Raw genomic sequence first — 12909 nt, 5'->3', positions numbered from 1 at the left:
GTTAAGAATAATTTTTGCTTGTCAATTTTGCATTCTCTATGTTTTAGAGTACTGATTCTTTAACAACTTTTTCAAATATGGAAAATTTTCCCCGTTAGACAATATTTAATTTACGCTTTTTTCACACCTTAAGAATAATTTTTGCAGTCAATTTTGCTCTCTCTATGTTTTAGAGTACTAATTCTTTAACAACGTTTTCAAATATGTAAAATCATCCCCGTAGACAATATCTAATTTACGATTTTTTCACACGTTAAGAATAATTTTTGCAGCCAATATTGCGCTCTCTGTGTTTTAGAGTACTGATTCTTTAACAACTTTTCCAAATATGAAAAATTTTGAATTATAAGAACTTTAAAATTTAAAGCTAAACAGTATTCATATATATATATATATATTCATATATATATATATAGTATGGTCATTGGGAATTACGCTATTCACAGGGAATTTCAAAGTGCAAAAATGAAAAAAAATGAAAAAAAATGGAAGGGAATAAAACATGTAGAAAAATGAAAGGGACTACTGATTTTCTAGATGAAATCATCGCGAGGAGATCCTTAACAAAACCTGATAAACTTTTATTTCTAAATAATCACCGTCCACAAGTAAAGCTGACAATTGAAACCAACTTAAATGAAAATCTTGAGATGCAGTAACCCCAACAGCACCGAAGTTTTCAGAGAAGAAACAAAATTGATTCTTTACTTCCGGAAAGATGCAAACGAAATGCTCGAAATGAAGAGCAAAGCAAAGCTGCAAAAATCAATCCAACTTCAAGAAAAAAAACTAACGTCTGGTCGAAAATTATCAGTTAAGAACTTAGAAACTCGTTTTTATTTTATAATATTGTCAAATGAATTTCTGCCATGTCTTAACCTTTACAATGTTTTATTACCCTTTGTGTAATTTAAGTGAAAAACTTAATTTTACTGGTGTGCGAAAATAGTGTAGTGGTAGCGCATTTGACTTATAATCATAAGGCTGCAGTTTAAAATTTATATTCTGGTGCACTTCAAATGTAGTGTCTTCGGTTTCTTTAGTACCATCTAGTGACCACGAACTGGCTTGTGTGGCAGGCAAGCAAGTTAGAACAATGCTATACATATCTGTAGAAGTAAGGCAACATAGTTGCAGTGGAAGAGGAGGAATAGCCAGTTGTTAGAATGCAGTTCTCAGGGAGGTTAATTACCCTACTTAATAACCTACATAGCACCCTGCTACTTCAAAACCAACATAGCACCCTGCTACTTAATAACCTACACACATCATTCTAATAAGGCGAACAGATTTTGCAAATAGTTTATACAATGAGTCGTACCAAAAACAGACTTTGGAATCAAATGCTTACTACTCGTAGGAAACTTCTTGCAAGTGCAGGTTTGACCTCTTCAACCCTGTTAAAGAGTTGGCAATGCATGGCAATTCATGGCAATGTTATCTCAACCACCTGTCAGGTCGTCGACGTTTTATTCTCACGTACTTAAGATCAATGCCGTAACGAAAACGACCCAGCGCAAGGGGCATGAAGTTTAGAACATAGCAGCTAACCAATCTTAATTACGCTGTATACCACTTTCTGCAAATGGAACCGTGAAAATATTCTGTCAAAAATTTTAATACTAACACGACTGCAGCTTTCGTTACTGTTCACAGTAGCCGTCAGGCTGCTAACATTTATTTAAGGATTGTCGAGAGCACGACCTTCTGGCTGTTTCATCAGTGACTTAATTACTTTGAACATTCTTATGATGACGATTTTTATTTTCTTCAAACAGAACGTCACCGTGAAAATTTTTTTTCTAGATACGGGTACTGATAATGATGCTTGTGTTTATAAACTCCTCAGTCCACAAAACCAAACTGCACCAAAACTATTTCCAGTTATTCTTTTCAAAACTAAGCATTATTACAGGGTTTAAAATGAGCGTCCCCTGCCCTCAGAAGCTCAAATCAAGGCTTAGATAAGAAGATTTATCGATCGTGAAACATGCTATATAAAGCAGGATCATACGCTGTCATTTGCTTACGAAGATACCATACCGCGAAAATGCGAGTTACGATGGACATTTACGAGGATCGAATAGAACTACGTTAAAAAATATGTTGTACGAAACGCAGAATAATGAAAGAAAGGAAGTATTATCTGGAACCATAGAAGTTTATACATCCATGCTGGAACAAAACTATAATAATAACCTAATAATTTGGTTATATTATTTACTTATATACTCTGAGATAAAAGACATTGAATGCTTACATTAGCGATAATTAGAAGCTGTTACGAAAACAACAGTATATTAATATACCGAATACATATGGCAAAAAAATTGCTGATTCTAGTTATATATCACAGTTCAGAGATACGTACCAATTATTAGAATTCATTAGGGATCTGTGTATAGGAAAGGTGTTGGAAACTTCCAGCACTGGAAGAAAGTAGTTGGACCTTTGGGTCGTTTATGGGCTATCATGTTTCTTAACCAACAATGCGAAACCTTGTCGGTGATCCATTTTGGTTTTTAACTGAATTTATCTACACCAAATGACACACGTTCAAATTCCATCCCATCTGTCTTATATTCAAAAAAGGACTGAGGTGGTACTTAGGTAATATTCGTTTATTAACCCATTTGTTTTGCTGGGTGATAGTCCAGCAGGCCGTTGGAGCCTGCAAAGCAATGACTAATTTATATACCATGACAGAACATCGACAAATATGATTATCTACGCATAGAGGTTGCTCCTACAAATGCATATCCGATTGTTTTAAGCAATTAAAATATGTGTTGTCCAAGAAGATATGTTGGACAAGAAGATACAAATCAAGAAAAAGCGTAATCATATATATTTATGTTACTGATATATTATATCCGTTTTCATACTAGCGACTAGCCGACTTCCGACAACGCTCATAAACATCATAAAAAAATTATCAACCGTTACGTCGTAAACACGTAAAAAAAGATTTTAAAAGTCATTGAGAGCTTTAAATTTTAAAGTTCTTATAATTCAAAATTTTTCATATTTGGAAAAGTTGTTAAAGAATCAGTACTCTAAAACATAGAGAGCGCAATATTGGCTGCAAAAATTATTCTTAACGTGTGAAAAAATCGTAAATTAGATATTGTCTACGGGGATGATTTTACATATTTGAAAACGTTGTTAAAGAATTAGTACTCTAAAACATAGAGAGAGCAAAATTGACTGCAAAAATTATTCTTAAGGTGTGAAAAAAGCGTAAATTAAATATTGTCTAACGGGGAAAATTTTCCATATTTGAAAAAGTTGTTAAAGAATCAGTACTCTAAAACATAGAGAATGCAAAATTGACAAGCAAAAATTATTCTTAACATGTGAAAAAAGCGTGAATTGAATATTGTTTAAGGGAAAAACTTTCCATATTTGAAAAAGTTGTTACAAAATTAGTAATCTAAAACATAGAGAATGCAAAATTGACTGCAGAAATTATTCTTAACGTGTGAAAACAGCGTAAATTAAATTTTGTTTACTAGGAAAATTTTCCATATTTAAAAAAATTGTTAAAGAATCAGTACTCTAAATAATGGAGAGAATGCAAAATTGACTGCAGAAATTATTCTTAACGTGTGAAAAAAGCGTAAATTAAATTTTGTTTACTAGGAAAATTTTCCATATTTAAAAAGTTGTTAAAGAATCAGTACTCTAAATAATGGAGAGAATGCAAAATTGACTGCAAAAATTATTCTTAAGGTGTGAAAAAAGCGTAAATTAAATATTGTCTAACGGGGAAAGTTTTCCATATTTTAAAAAGTTGTTAAAGAATCAGTACTCTAAAACATAGAGAATGCAAAATTGACAAGCAAAAATTATTCTTAACATGTGAAAAAAGCGTGAATTGAATATTGTTTAAAGGAAAAACTTTCCATATTTGAAAAAGTTGTTACAAAATTAGTAATCTAAAACATAGAGAATGCAAAATTGACTGCAGAAATTATTCTTAACGTGTGAAAAAAGCGTGAATTAAATTTTGTTTGCTAGGAAAATTTTCCATATTTTAAAAAGTTGTTAAAGAAACAGTACTCTATAAAACATAGAGAATGCAAAATTGACTGCAAAAATTATTCTTAAGGTGTGAACAAACCGTAAATTAAATATTGTCTACGGGAAAATTTTCCATATTTTAAAAAGTTGTTAAAGAATTAGTTCTCTGAAACATAGAGAGCGTATAATTGACCGCAAAAGTTATTCTTAAGGTGTGAACAAAAGTTTAAATTGACATTAGGCTACTACAATTTTTTTTATATTTTAAAAAGTTGTTCAAGCTCTGAATGTTGTGGAATGCAAAATTGTTTGGAAAAAAAGTCTTTTACGTGTGATCAAATGCGTAAATCAGCATTTGGCTACTGAGGAAAAGTTTTTCGTATTAAATCTAATGCTTTAAAATAGAAAAGATTACTTAGAGAATATTTACTTGGAATTATTACGTTTTTATCACGTGAGTTTTTGTTTACTGTTATTATTTCACAGATAAAGAAGATGTGAGATTTTCTATAATGATTTGGTTGTTGCTAATTCTGAATGCTTAACAAAACTATCTATCCCAGCACATTCGCCTATTCTACTATCTTGTATATTTCATTTTTTGTCTTATAGATAATACATTTTTTTTATTATTTTTAAAATTTTTAACATTATTTATTATATACTTGTATATACAGGAACCTTATTGATACCAGGATTGTCTTTATGAACCCTGATTAGGACACCTGTAAATAAATATGAATAATAATAATAATAATAATAATAACAAGCAAAGCTATACATTAACTCGTTTCCAGATTGTAAACATGTTCAAATGAAGGAATGAGATATGTGCGCAGATTTGTCACGATGTGAATAGATTTTTAAAAAACGTTATAAACAAAAACTTGTAATATAAAAACCTGTAACAAACAAATACAATATACAAACATAATACTGATATTAACTTTTCAGTTTGTTGGCTCTTGTTGTCTTCTTCCTGTCTTTAGCATCTAAGAAGTTTATAGTGTAATCAACTGCTCTGTGTTAGGTTCTTCATGCGCGTTATAGACATTTGCAAAGTTTCGGGTTGTTTATGTTGATGAAAACTATTGATATGAACGAATACTTGACTTTGATTTCATATACAGAATACATCTTTATGAAGTTTAAATGTAGCAACTTGTGATTAAATGGTCAATGTTATGCTCTTCATGTTTAAACGTTACTTAAAATATCTAATGCTACTAAATTTACCACATTGGGATAAAAGTTGGATGACTTCGTCATATATTTCTGAACCTGAAAAAAGGCTAAAAAAGTTGAACACAAACTTTGGCCAAAAAAAAAACAACTTAAAAACGATTTAAATGTGTAAAATATTACTCGACAATCACATAAAACGCCGACATATGTTTTTGGGATTGTTGACATATTTTAAGTAAAACAATTGTGTCGTCATGGCAATGTGACATGACGTCATATCAAATCTGGTCTTTAATCTGGTTAAATTTAATGAACAGTGCCAAAATGTCAACCACTGAAGTGGTATACTTCTAAGTACGATTAACGAGTTGTTTTGACTTGAAAATGAATTATACATAAAATGTTCATGTTTGTTCATGTTTTACACGGCCTTTTTCTCATACATTATTTTTTAATTGACCATTTTCGCACACAACGATTAAAATTAGTTAGACACATCTGTTTTGCCAAGGTTAAACCCACATTAAATTTCATTTGACGTGTTTTTTCTCCACATTTAGTTGTCTAAAACAAAATGTAAAAGAAGTAGATGTGAAAAACCTAGTAAGTCCTGGAGACGCAATTGACGGTATGGGACAAAATTTCTGTCGTGCGTAGGAATTTTTGTCACTTTCGTTTAAAGAAAACATTTGTCCATGTTGACAGATTTTTTCAACTGCAGCTACAGTTTTGTAAAACTCAGCAATAAGTCACGTCTCCGTCTCAAATAAAGAGAACACGAAAACAGCCTTGTATATTTCTCTGCGCTCATCTTCTTTCTAAATAACGTTTCAAGTGAGCATAGCAGATAAAAAAGAGATGCCAAAGAAGAGAACGGAGTAAAAAGTCGAGAAACAAAGCAGAAAAAAGGTTTAAATAAAAAAGTAAATATCGAAATTGACTAATTTATACAGTTTTCATTGTCTTCCCCTTGGAGTTTTTTATTGGAAAAAAAAGCAATGAAAATTCCAACATTCGTTGTCATTTTCAATATTGAAATTAGTTAGCAAAAAGTGATTGGTAAAAATTACTTTTATTTTTGCCGACTTTTTTCACCGATAAAATTCGCGATAGAGCCCACAGAGAAAAAAATACTCATACCAACACCAGCAGCAATAAGCACATTTTAAGACACATTTGGATCTGACTAAATAACCTCAGATCTTAAGTCCTATGTCGGCTGTGCAGATTGGGACAGCTTGGCATTGGAATATCTTATAATAGTATTTGCTGCATCGAACTTTACCCATTACTCACACAAATTACCCATTGATCTAATCATATCTTGCGAATGATTGTATAATTTCAACATCATTATACAGGGCAATTCGAGATCATAAAACGAAAGCATCTCATCTTCAATTACAACCATATAAATATAAAGATACATTTCTTAGACTAATATAATAAAAAAACGGTGTAAGATCGCAGTACTAAACGAATTTTCATTTTTAAATTTGCTTTTGTGATATTCACAATTATTAAAATTTATCAAATATTAAAATTAATAATATGAATAGTAATCGAAGCACTACGAAGTATCAGTATTCTCCCTTATATTTTGTTTCGATTGTTCAAAATGATAGTTGAAGGGATAATTTTTCGAGTCGATACCGTACGTTAACAATTCCTCGTTTTTCTCGAATTGTAGCTGACACTAAAGAAAAAAAGAAGGACAATTAAACACCAAAAACAAAGAAAAAAACAAAAAACAAACAAAAAACAAACAAAAAACAAACAAAAAACAAACAAGCAGGGTGTTTGTTAGCTGTTCTTTTTTTTTCTATTTTTAAGGTGTTTTCATTTTTTTTTCAGCTTTTCCTAATTTCAACTTCCTTGAGGGCACACACACAAACGGGAATCTCAAGGTACTATCAGGGCGGATAATAAAACGACCCTGAAATAACACGTATAAAATTATGGAGAGGGGAGTAATTCGAAAATAAAAAGTAGATAACTTAAAACTAGATAACTCTAGAGAATGATGAATAATCAAGGTTGTCAAAACTACTTTAGTCTGACAAAGCAAAAAAAAAGTACGAAGACGACAACTAACCTCGTTTTCGATTTCATCAAGATTTGTAATTTCAAGTTGTTTACCGCACACGTAAGCAAATAGTTCGTCTTCCTTCATAATCTCAGCTACTCCGACTTTATTGAAGAAGTTAATAATATTACGACAGTCTCGCAGTAAGAAATGGTATGCTTGTGGATGGACAGGTTCTATAGACTGACTGACATCAATGAAGAAACATTTTGAGTCGTGCCACAAGATGTTATATTCGCTGAGGTCAGCATGAATGAGATTGCATTTTTCGTATAATGTTTTTATGGTCTAAATAAATAGAATAGATCACGTGACAACAACAAGAACAACAACAGTAACAACAACAACACTAGATACCAACCTGTATACACTGTTCATATGCGTTTTTAAACTGCTCTTTAGAGAGTCGTGCGTCTTTTAGTTTTTGAGCAGGAACTCGATTTTCACCGATAAAAGACATGACGAGAATATGTTTTCTCAACAGTTCAACGTGCGGACAATTGAGACCTGCATCCTTCATTCTGAAAAATCGAACATTTCTTATTAACTTCGGATTTTCTTACGGTTCATTAAGAAAATTTTGCTATATTAAAACACGGTCTTTTGACGAAAAAAAGTCGAGTTAAAATTAGACTTTACTCCAGAAATGAAATATTAAAAAAAGGGGTAACCCTCCCCTGAAAAACAAGGGCAGCTGAAACAAGAAAAAACAGAAATTAAATATATACCTATTTAAATTTCGAAATTCTTTTTCAGCCCACAGCTTTATAATTTTCCTGGGATTCTGTTTGGCGAATCTGTCGCGAAATCTGTGATCATCCTTGATGTATTTTTCACGAGTTTTAAATTCACTCAGTGTTGTCTTAAAAACTTTGAGAGCGCACTCTTTTGATAGCGGTTTTTCTTCCATCCTAATTAATAAAAAACATATCTCCCTAAAAGTCTCCTAAATGTTCCGCACTAGGCTGTAAGCGCGATATTATTCACTAGTCTCAGTAGTAAAAACAACGACAAAAAAAGAAGCCCATTTTAAAGTTCTGCCCGCTAAAGCCGTAGAACAACAAGGAAATAGCTGAATTATATAAAAAAACACACACACTAAAAATTGACATCGTAGCATCCGAAAGAAAAATTAGCCTTCAACTCTCACGATTCTTCTGCTATCTCAAAATAAAAATGAAAACCATATTCTTTAGTTATTACGGCTGCAAAGTCGATAATTTTTTTAATGTACCACACTTAATACATTCCATCACTTACTCTCCTCCGTCGGCGTGAATTACAACAGCTTCTTTTCCAGTGCTTACGATTCCATTAATTGACTGCAACACACCACTGTTTACCATTTTATATATAAGCAGTCGCGTATTCTCATCAAGGGCTTTTTCCTAGTCAACAAAGAGATGTTAATTTCATTCAAAGGATACGACAACGTTAACCAAACAACTACACGATCTACTTGGTGGCCACTCCTTTTCAAAAAGTAATTATAAGAGGTTCTCAGCAGTTTAGTTTTGCCCTTTTCTGTAGAAGTGATCTGATTAATAACAAAACAAAAAAAAACGTAAACAAACTTCATAACCCGATGACTGAAAAAAAAAGACTTAAAAACAGATTTAACAATTAATTTCCCGCACTTTTTCCAATTTTGCAACTATCTATGAATTATTTCCAAATTCCATTGACAGAAATTTTTCACCCTGACTACTTTTATTCTAGGGTATAATTCTAAAGATGCTATGCTATTATGGAATCGGGTTCTACTTACATGTGTAGCATGTTCTTGTTTCTCGTGTAGTCGCATATTGTTTCTCTCTTCTTTCATCGAGTGAGTCTTCAACTTGTTGTACACATGGTTTGGCAGGCGAATATCTTTTTTGCCAACATCTCCAGATGCAAAATTTAGAGGGAACTACAAAGAGAAAATATGAGTACACATTATGACTGTATTATTAAACAATGTCGCACTTAATTCTGATATTTTTTGGTAAAATAACTTGAATACTATGCAGGAATCAAGGGGTGCGAAATCTTCTTTTTTTACATGTGGATGTGCAAAAGATTATAGTGTAAAAGTTGGGGAAATGTTGGAAAACTATTATTATACATCTGGTAAAAATTTAGAGTATCATTGATAACTTGAATAAAAAATCAACAGTGATTGGGGTTTGTTGATTGGCTTTTATACAAAAAATGGATATGCTACCAACCAAAAAATTACTTAACAGGAATCAGCCTTCAAAAATATCCACATTAAAACTTGATGGATATGCAGAATAACAAATTGCGTGCACAAGACACAGGGCATTATAATAAAAACGGGACAAACATTAAGGGGAATTAAACTACATTCGGTAACATTTGCTGTTTTAAATTATTAACTCAATCAGCTCTCACCGATTCTACATATTTTGCATTCTTTCTTTCTGAGATTAAACTATTGTGTTTAGTGATAATTTCAGAAGCAGAATTTGTCTTCCCACTTGGAACTGGTATTTCATCTAAATGGATAAAAGTTTCTTTTCAAACAATGCATGTAAGCATTATTTTCATTTCAATCAAAAGTAGTGTCTCACCATCCTCCTCCTCTTCCTCGCTGTCATCATCAGTGTCATCTACATCCTCAATATCATATGGGTGAAGGGTGCGAAAATTCTTAAATGACATGGACACTAAAAACTCAAAATAACATAGTTACAATATTTATTTTTTTTTGGTAATATACACATTATTTATCGGTGGATATGTAGCGGTATAAAGTATCTTATATATTTTCATGTGGTCACCACCGTGGTAATATTATTTCACTAAATTTTTATGCACAAGGTCTACGTCACAAGTCTTCATTTTCAACACTATCTATAATTAGTGTATATATTTGCAGTGCATATGTTTATTAATTCCCATTAAATCCCTAATTCAAATCAAGCTTTAAAGTGATTTAAGAGTGAGGATTTAAATAAAACACAACCTTCGACAATAGGTATACCAAAAAAACAAAAACTGATTTCTTAATAATGCACAGTAAAATTAGAACCATGTGGATTGCGAAACATTTTCATTTGTTGACAAAAAGAAATAAGAGCAAAATGTTCTCACCCTCTCCCCCCAAAACTTATATATAGATATATAAAATAATAAGCAGACATAAACATGAATTTCTTTATTCTTACCTTTACTAGTACCATTATAGTTTGTTTCAAGCTTTTTTACAAATTCATCATTCTCCCTGTCAAATTCAAGTTGCAACATTTGCGCTAATAGAAGATCATTTGTAGTGGCTTCATTGGATGACGTTTCTAACAAGAAAAATAGCAAGTATATACAGATGATAATTGACCGATTGGATGATGTACACTTGTTTCAATGGTCGGAGCTAAGAATCTACAGCAATTAACACTTCTGAACTTTTTCAAATTCCTGGGAACATACTAAATCAGGCAATTAATTGAAGTTACTCCTGCAGAGTATGGCTAACAAGGTAAACCTAAAAAGTACCTGTAGCATGAGTTGACACATACTACACACCACTTAAACGTTTTTTAGACAACAATTTAAAATTTTTAATTTCATGATAACTTTTTAGGCAGCAATTGGCGTTTATGCTAAGATGAAAGAAGAGTACTTCACCACCTTACATATTTACAGTTAGCTAAATTAAATGTAATGATTGAGCAAAAAAAAAGAAGACAAACTTACATATTTACTACAAGGTTGTTTAATCCAAAAAACATTATGACATTGAAAGTTTTTTGATATAGATAAAAATCAGTTTGTCATGGGAGGAAAGTTTTATATAAATAAGGGTTGATTCAAGTCAATTAGGACATTGGTATACCGATTTTGGGGACATCTAATTTGGGTACCCAGCTTAGAAACACATAATTTAAAATGCTTCAGAATTGCATTATTTCTTAATTTTGGGATATTTATCTCATATTATATTTTTTTATATCTTTAATCACAGAGAAGATATTTTTTCATAAAGAAACTATGTTCTATACTAAAAAAGAAAATAATATGCTAAAGCCATGTATTTTTGTTGCCCTAAAAGTTTTTTTATCTGCGGTGCCATCAACGCCCAAAATAAATTTCTGGATCAGCCCCTGATATATATAACAGATTTTTTCACAAAAAATGTAAAAAGAACAGTTGGTAATTTAAATAGCAAATTGATTATAAAAAATTTTAAAATAATCTATGCAATGCTTTTTCCATAGCTTTTTTGAAAAAGTTATTTTTAAATTATAACAAGCTTTTTTGCTTTCTCCTTGACAAAATTTACATGCTACTACTGAAAACGGGGGTTCAAAGTCCAACTTTCCCCACCACAATGAAAAAATTAAAGATGTATCCTAATTTTAAAATTGTGTATTAGTGCAAATAACCACAACAATATTCAAACCTTTAGATACAAACTCCTCCACAGCTTCCACAAAAGGTTGGCTAGTTTCATTTAAATTTTCATTTTGAAGCTGCTGTGCAAATTCTTCATCCATAACATCAGTAAAGGCACGGACCTGTGCTGTTTTTTTCTTAGCCCAAGGGCATGTTGAAGTGTTATTTGTATTTGAAGGTTCTACTTTTGCAGCCATATTAATATACTAATTTGTATGTATTTTTTTCTGTAAGAGATAAAACACATAGCTTTACAGTTTCTATTAAGATAATAAAAACAAAGCAGTATATGTAGCTAGATAACAGATGTGCAGACGGACCATTAGGGTTACATGCTCAAAATTGATAATTTTCAACAAAAAAAAAAAAATATTTGAATTCAGCATAAAAATTTATGAAAACATGCAATTTTTAACCAGCCAAACATTTGTTGTTTTATGAGGAATGATTTCTTTCCACTCAAGTCAACTTAAAAATATTTTACTGCAGTTAGCTAAATATTACAGTCAAACTTCTGAAAAAATTAAATTACCTTTAAGTTATAGCTACATAAAATTCTGTTTATTTAAAAAGTATGTAGAAAGAAATACTCTGAAAAGTAATTTTTATATGAAATTGATAAACGGAAAAACAAACTTAATTCCCATATTTTCGTTTCGTTTATTGTCTCAACAAAACCTTGCGTTGAAAATACTTAAATGTTAATAAAATACATTGTCACAAACTTTGGAAGTAGGTAGCAAGAAACAATATAGCACAAAATGTTGCCTTTTTAATTACATGAAAATTATTCACCAACGATATAATGAAAAAATAAATTGAGGAAATTAATGACTGGCCTGTTTTCAACTGCCGGCTACTTAGTATCTATAACATTAATGATTGACACATAAAACAAGAGGGTGCCGATAAGCCGCAAACGCCGCATATATACGAGTGAGTTTGGCCGACTTTTCAAATAAAATTGGCAATTGTCCCCCGAAACCGCCCACACTTTCCCAAACTCACCCGGAACATTTCCAAAATGCAATTCCTTGTAACAAACCATGTGGGCGATGGTTGTGAAGAAGGAGTTAATAAAGTTTATATACAAGAAAACCAACAAAAACCAACAAAAACAGTTCTTCTAAGAACTTCGCTGCCACATAGGAAGTTTATTTTAATTTTTATAGTTTTTTTAAATCATTAGTGTCTTTCAGGCACTGTTCGAGCCTATG

The 12909-nt window shown here is 31.4% G+C and overlaps 1 protein-coding gene across 1 annotated transcript; it reads right to left on the bottom strand.

Annotated features, from left to right (window-relative positions):
* Nucleotides 1-6778: 6778 nt before the first annotated feature.
* Nucleotides 6779-11889, bottom strand: LOC130648131 (serine/threonine-protein kinase RIO3-like). The gene is made up of 12 exons (XM_057454163.1): nt 11700-11889; nt 10468-10593; nt 10394-10408; nt 9871-9966; nt 9692-9795; nt 9063-9206; nt 8754-8831; nt 8555-8682; nt 8023-8205; nt 7656-7815; nt 7304-7582; nt 6779-6904 (listed from the first exon to the last, which is right to left on the bottom strand). Exons 1-12 carry the CDS (start codon nt 11887-11889, stop codon nt 6779-6781), a joined length of 1629 nt encoding a protein of 542 aa, XP_057310146.1.
* Nucleotides 11890-12909: the final 1020 nt, after the last annotated feature.

Source organism: Hydractinia symbiolongicarpus, chromosome 6 (assembly GCF_029227915.1).
Source record: "Hydractinia symbiolongicarpus strain clone_291-10 chromosome 6, HSymV2.1, whole genome shotgun sequence".
Classification (NCBI taxonomy): domain Eukaryota; kingdom Metazoa; phylum Cnidaria; class Hydrozoa; order Anthoathecata; family Hydractiniidae; genus Hydractinia; species Hydractinia symbiolongicarpus.
This window is presented reverse-complemented; position numbering and strand designations above follow the sequence as displayed.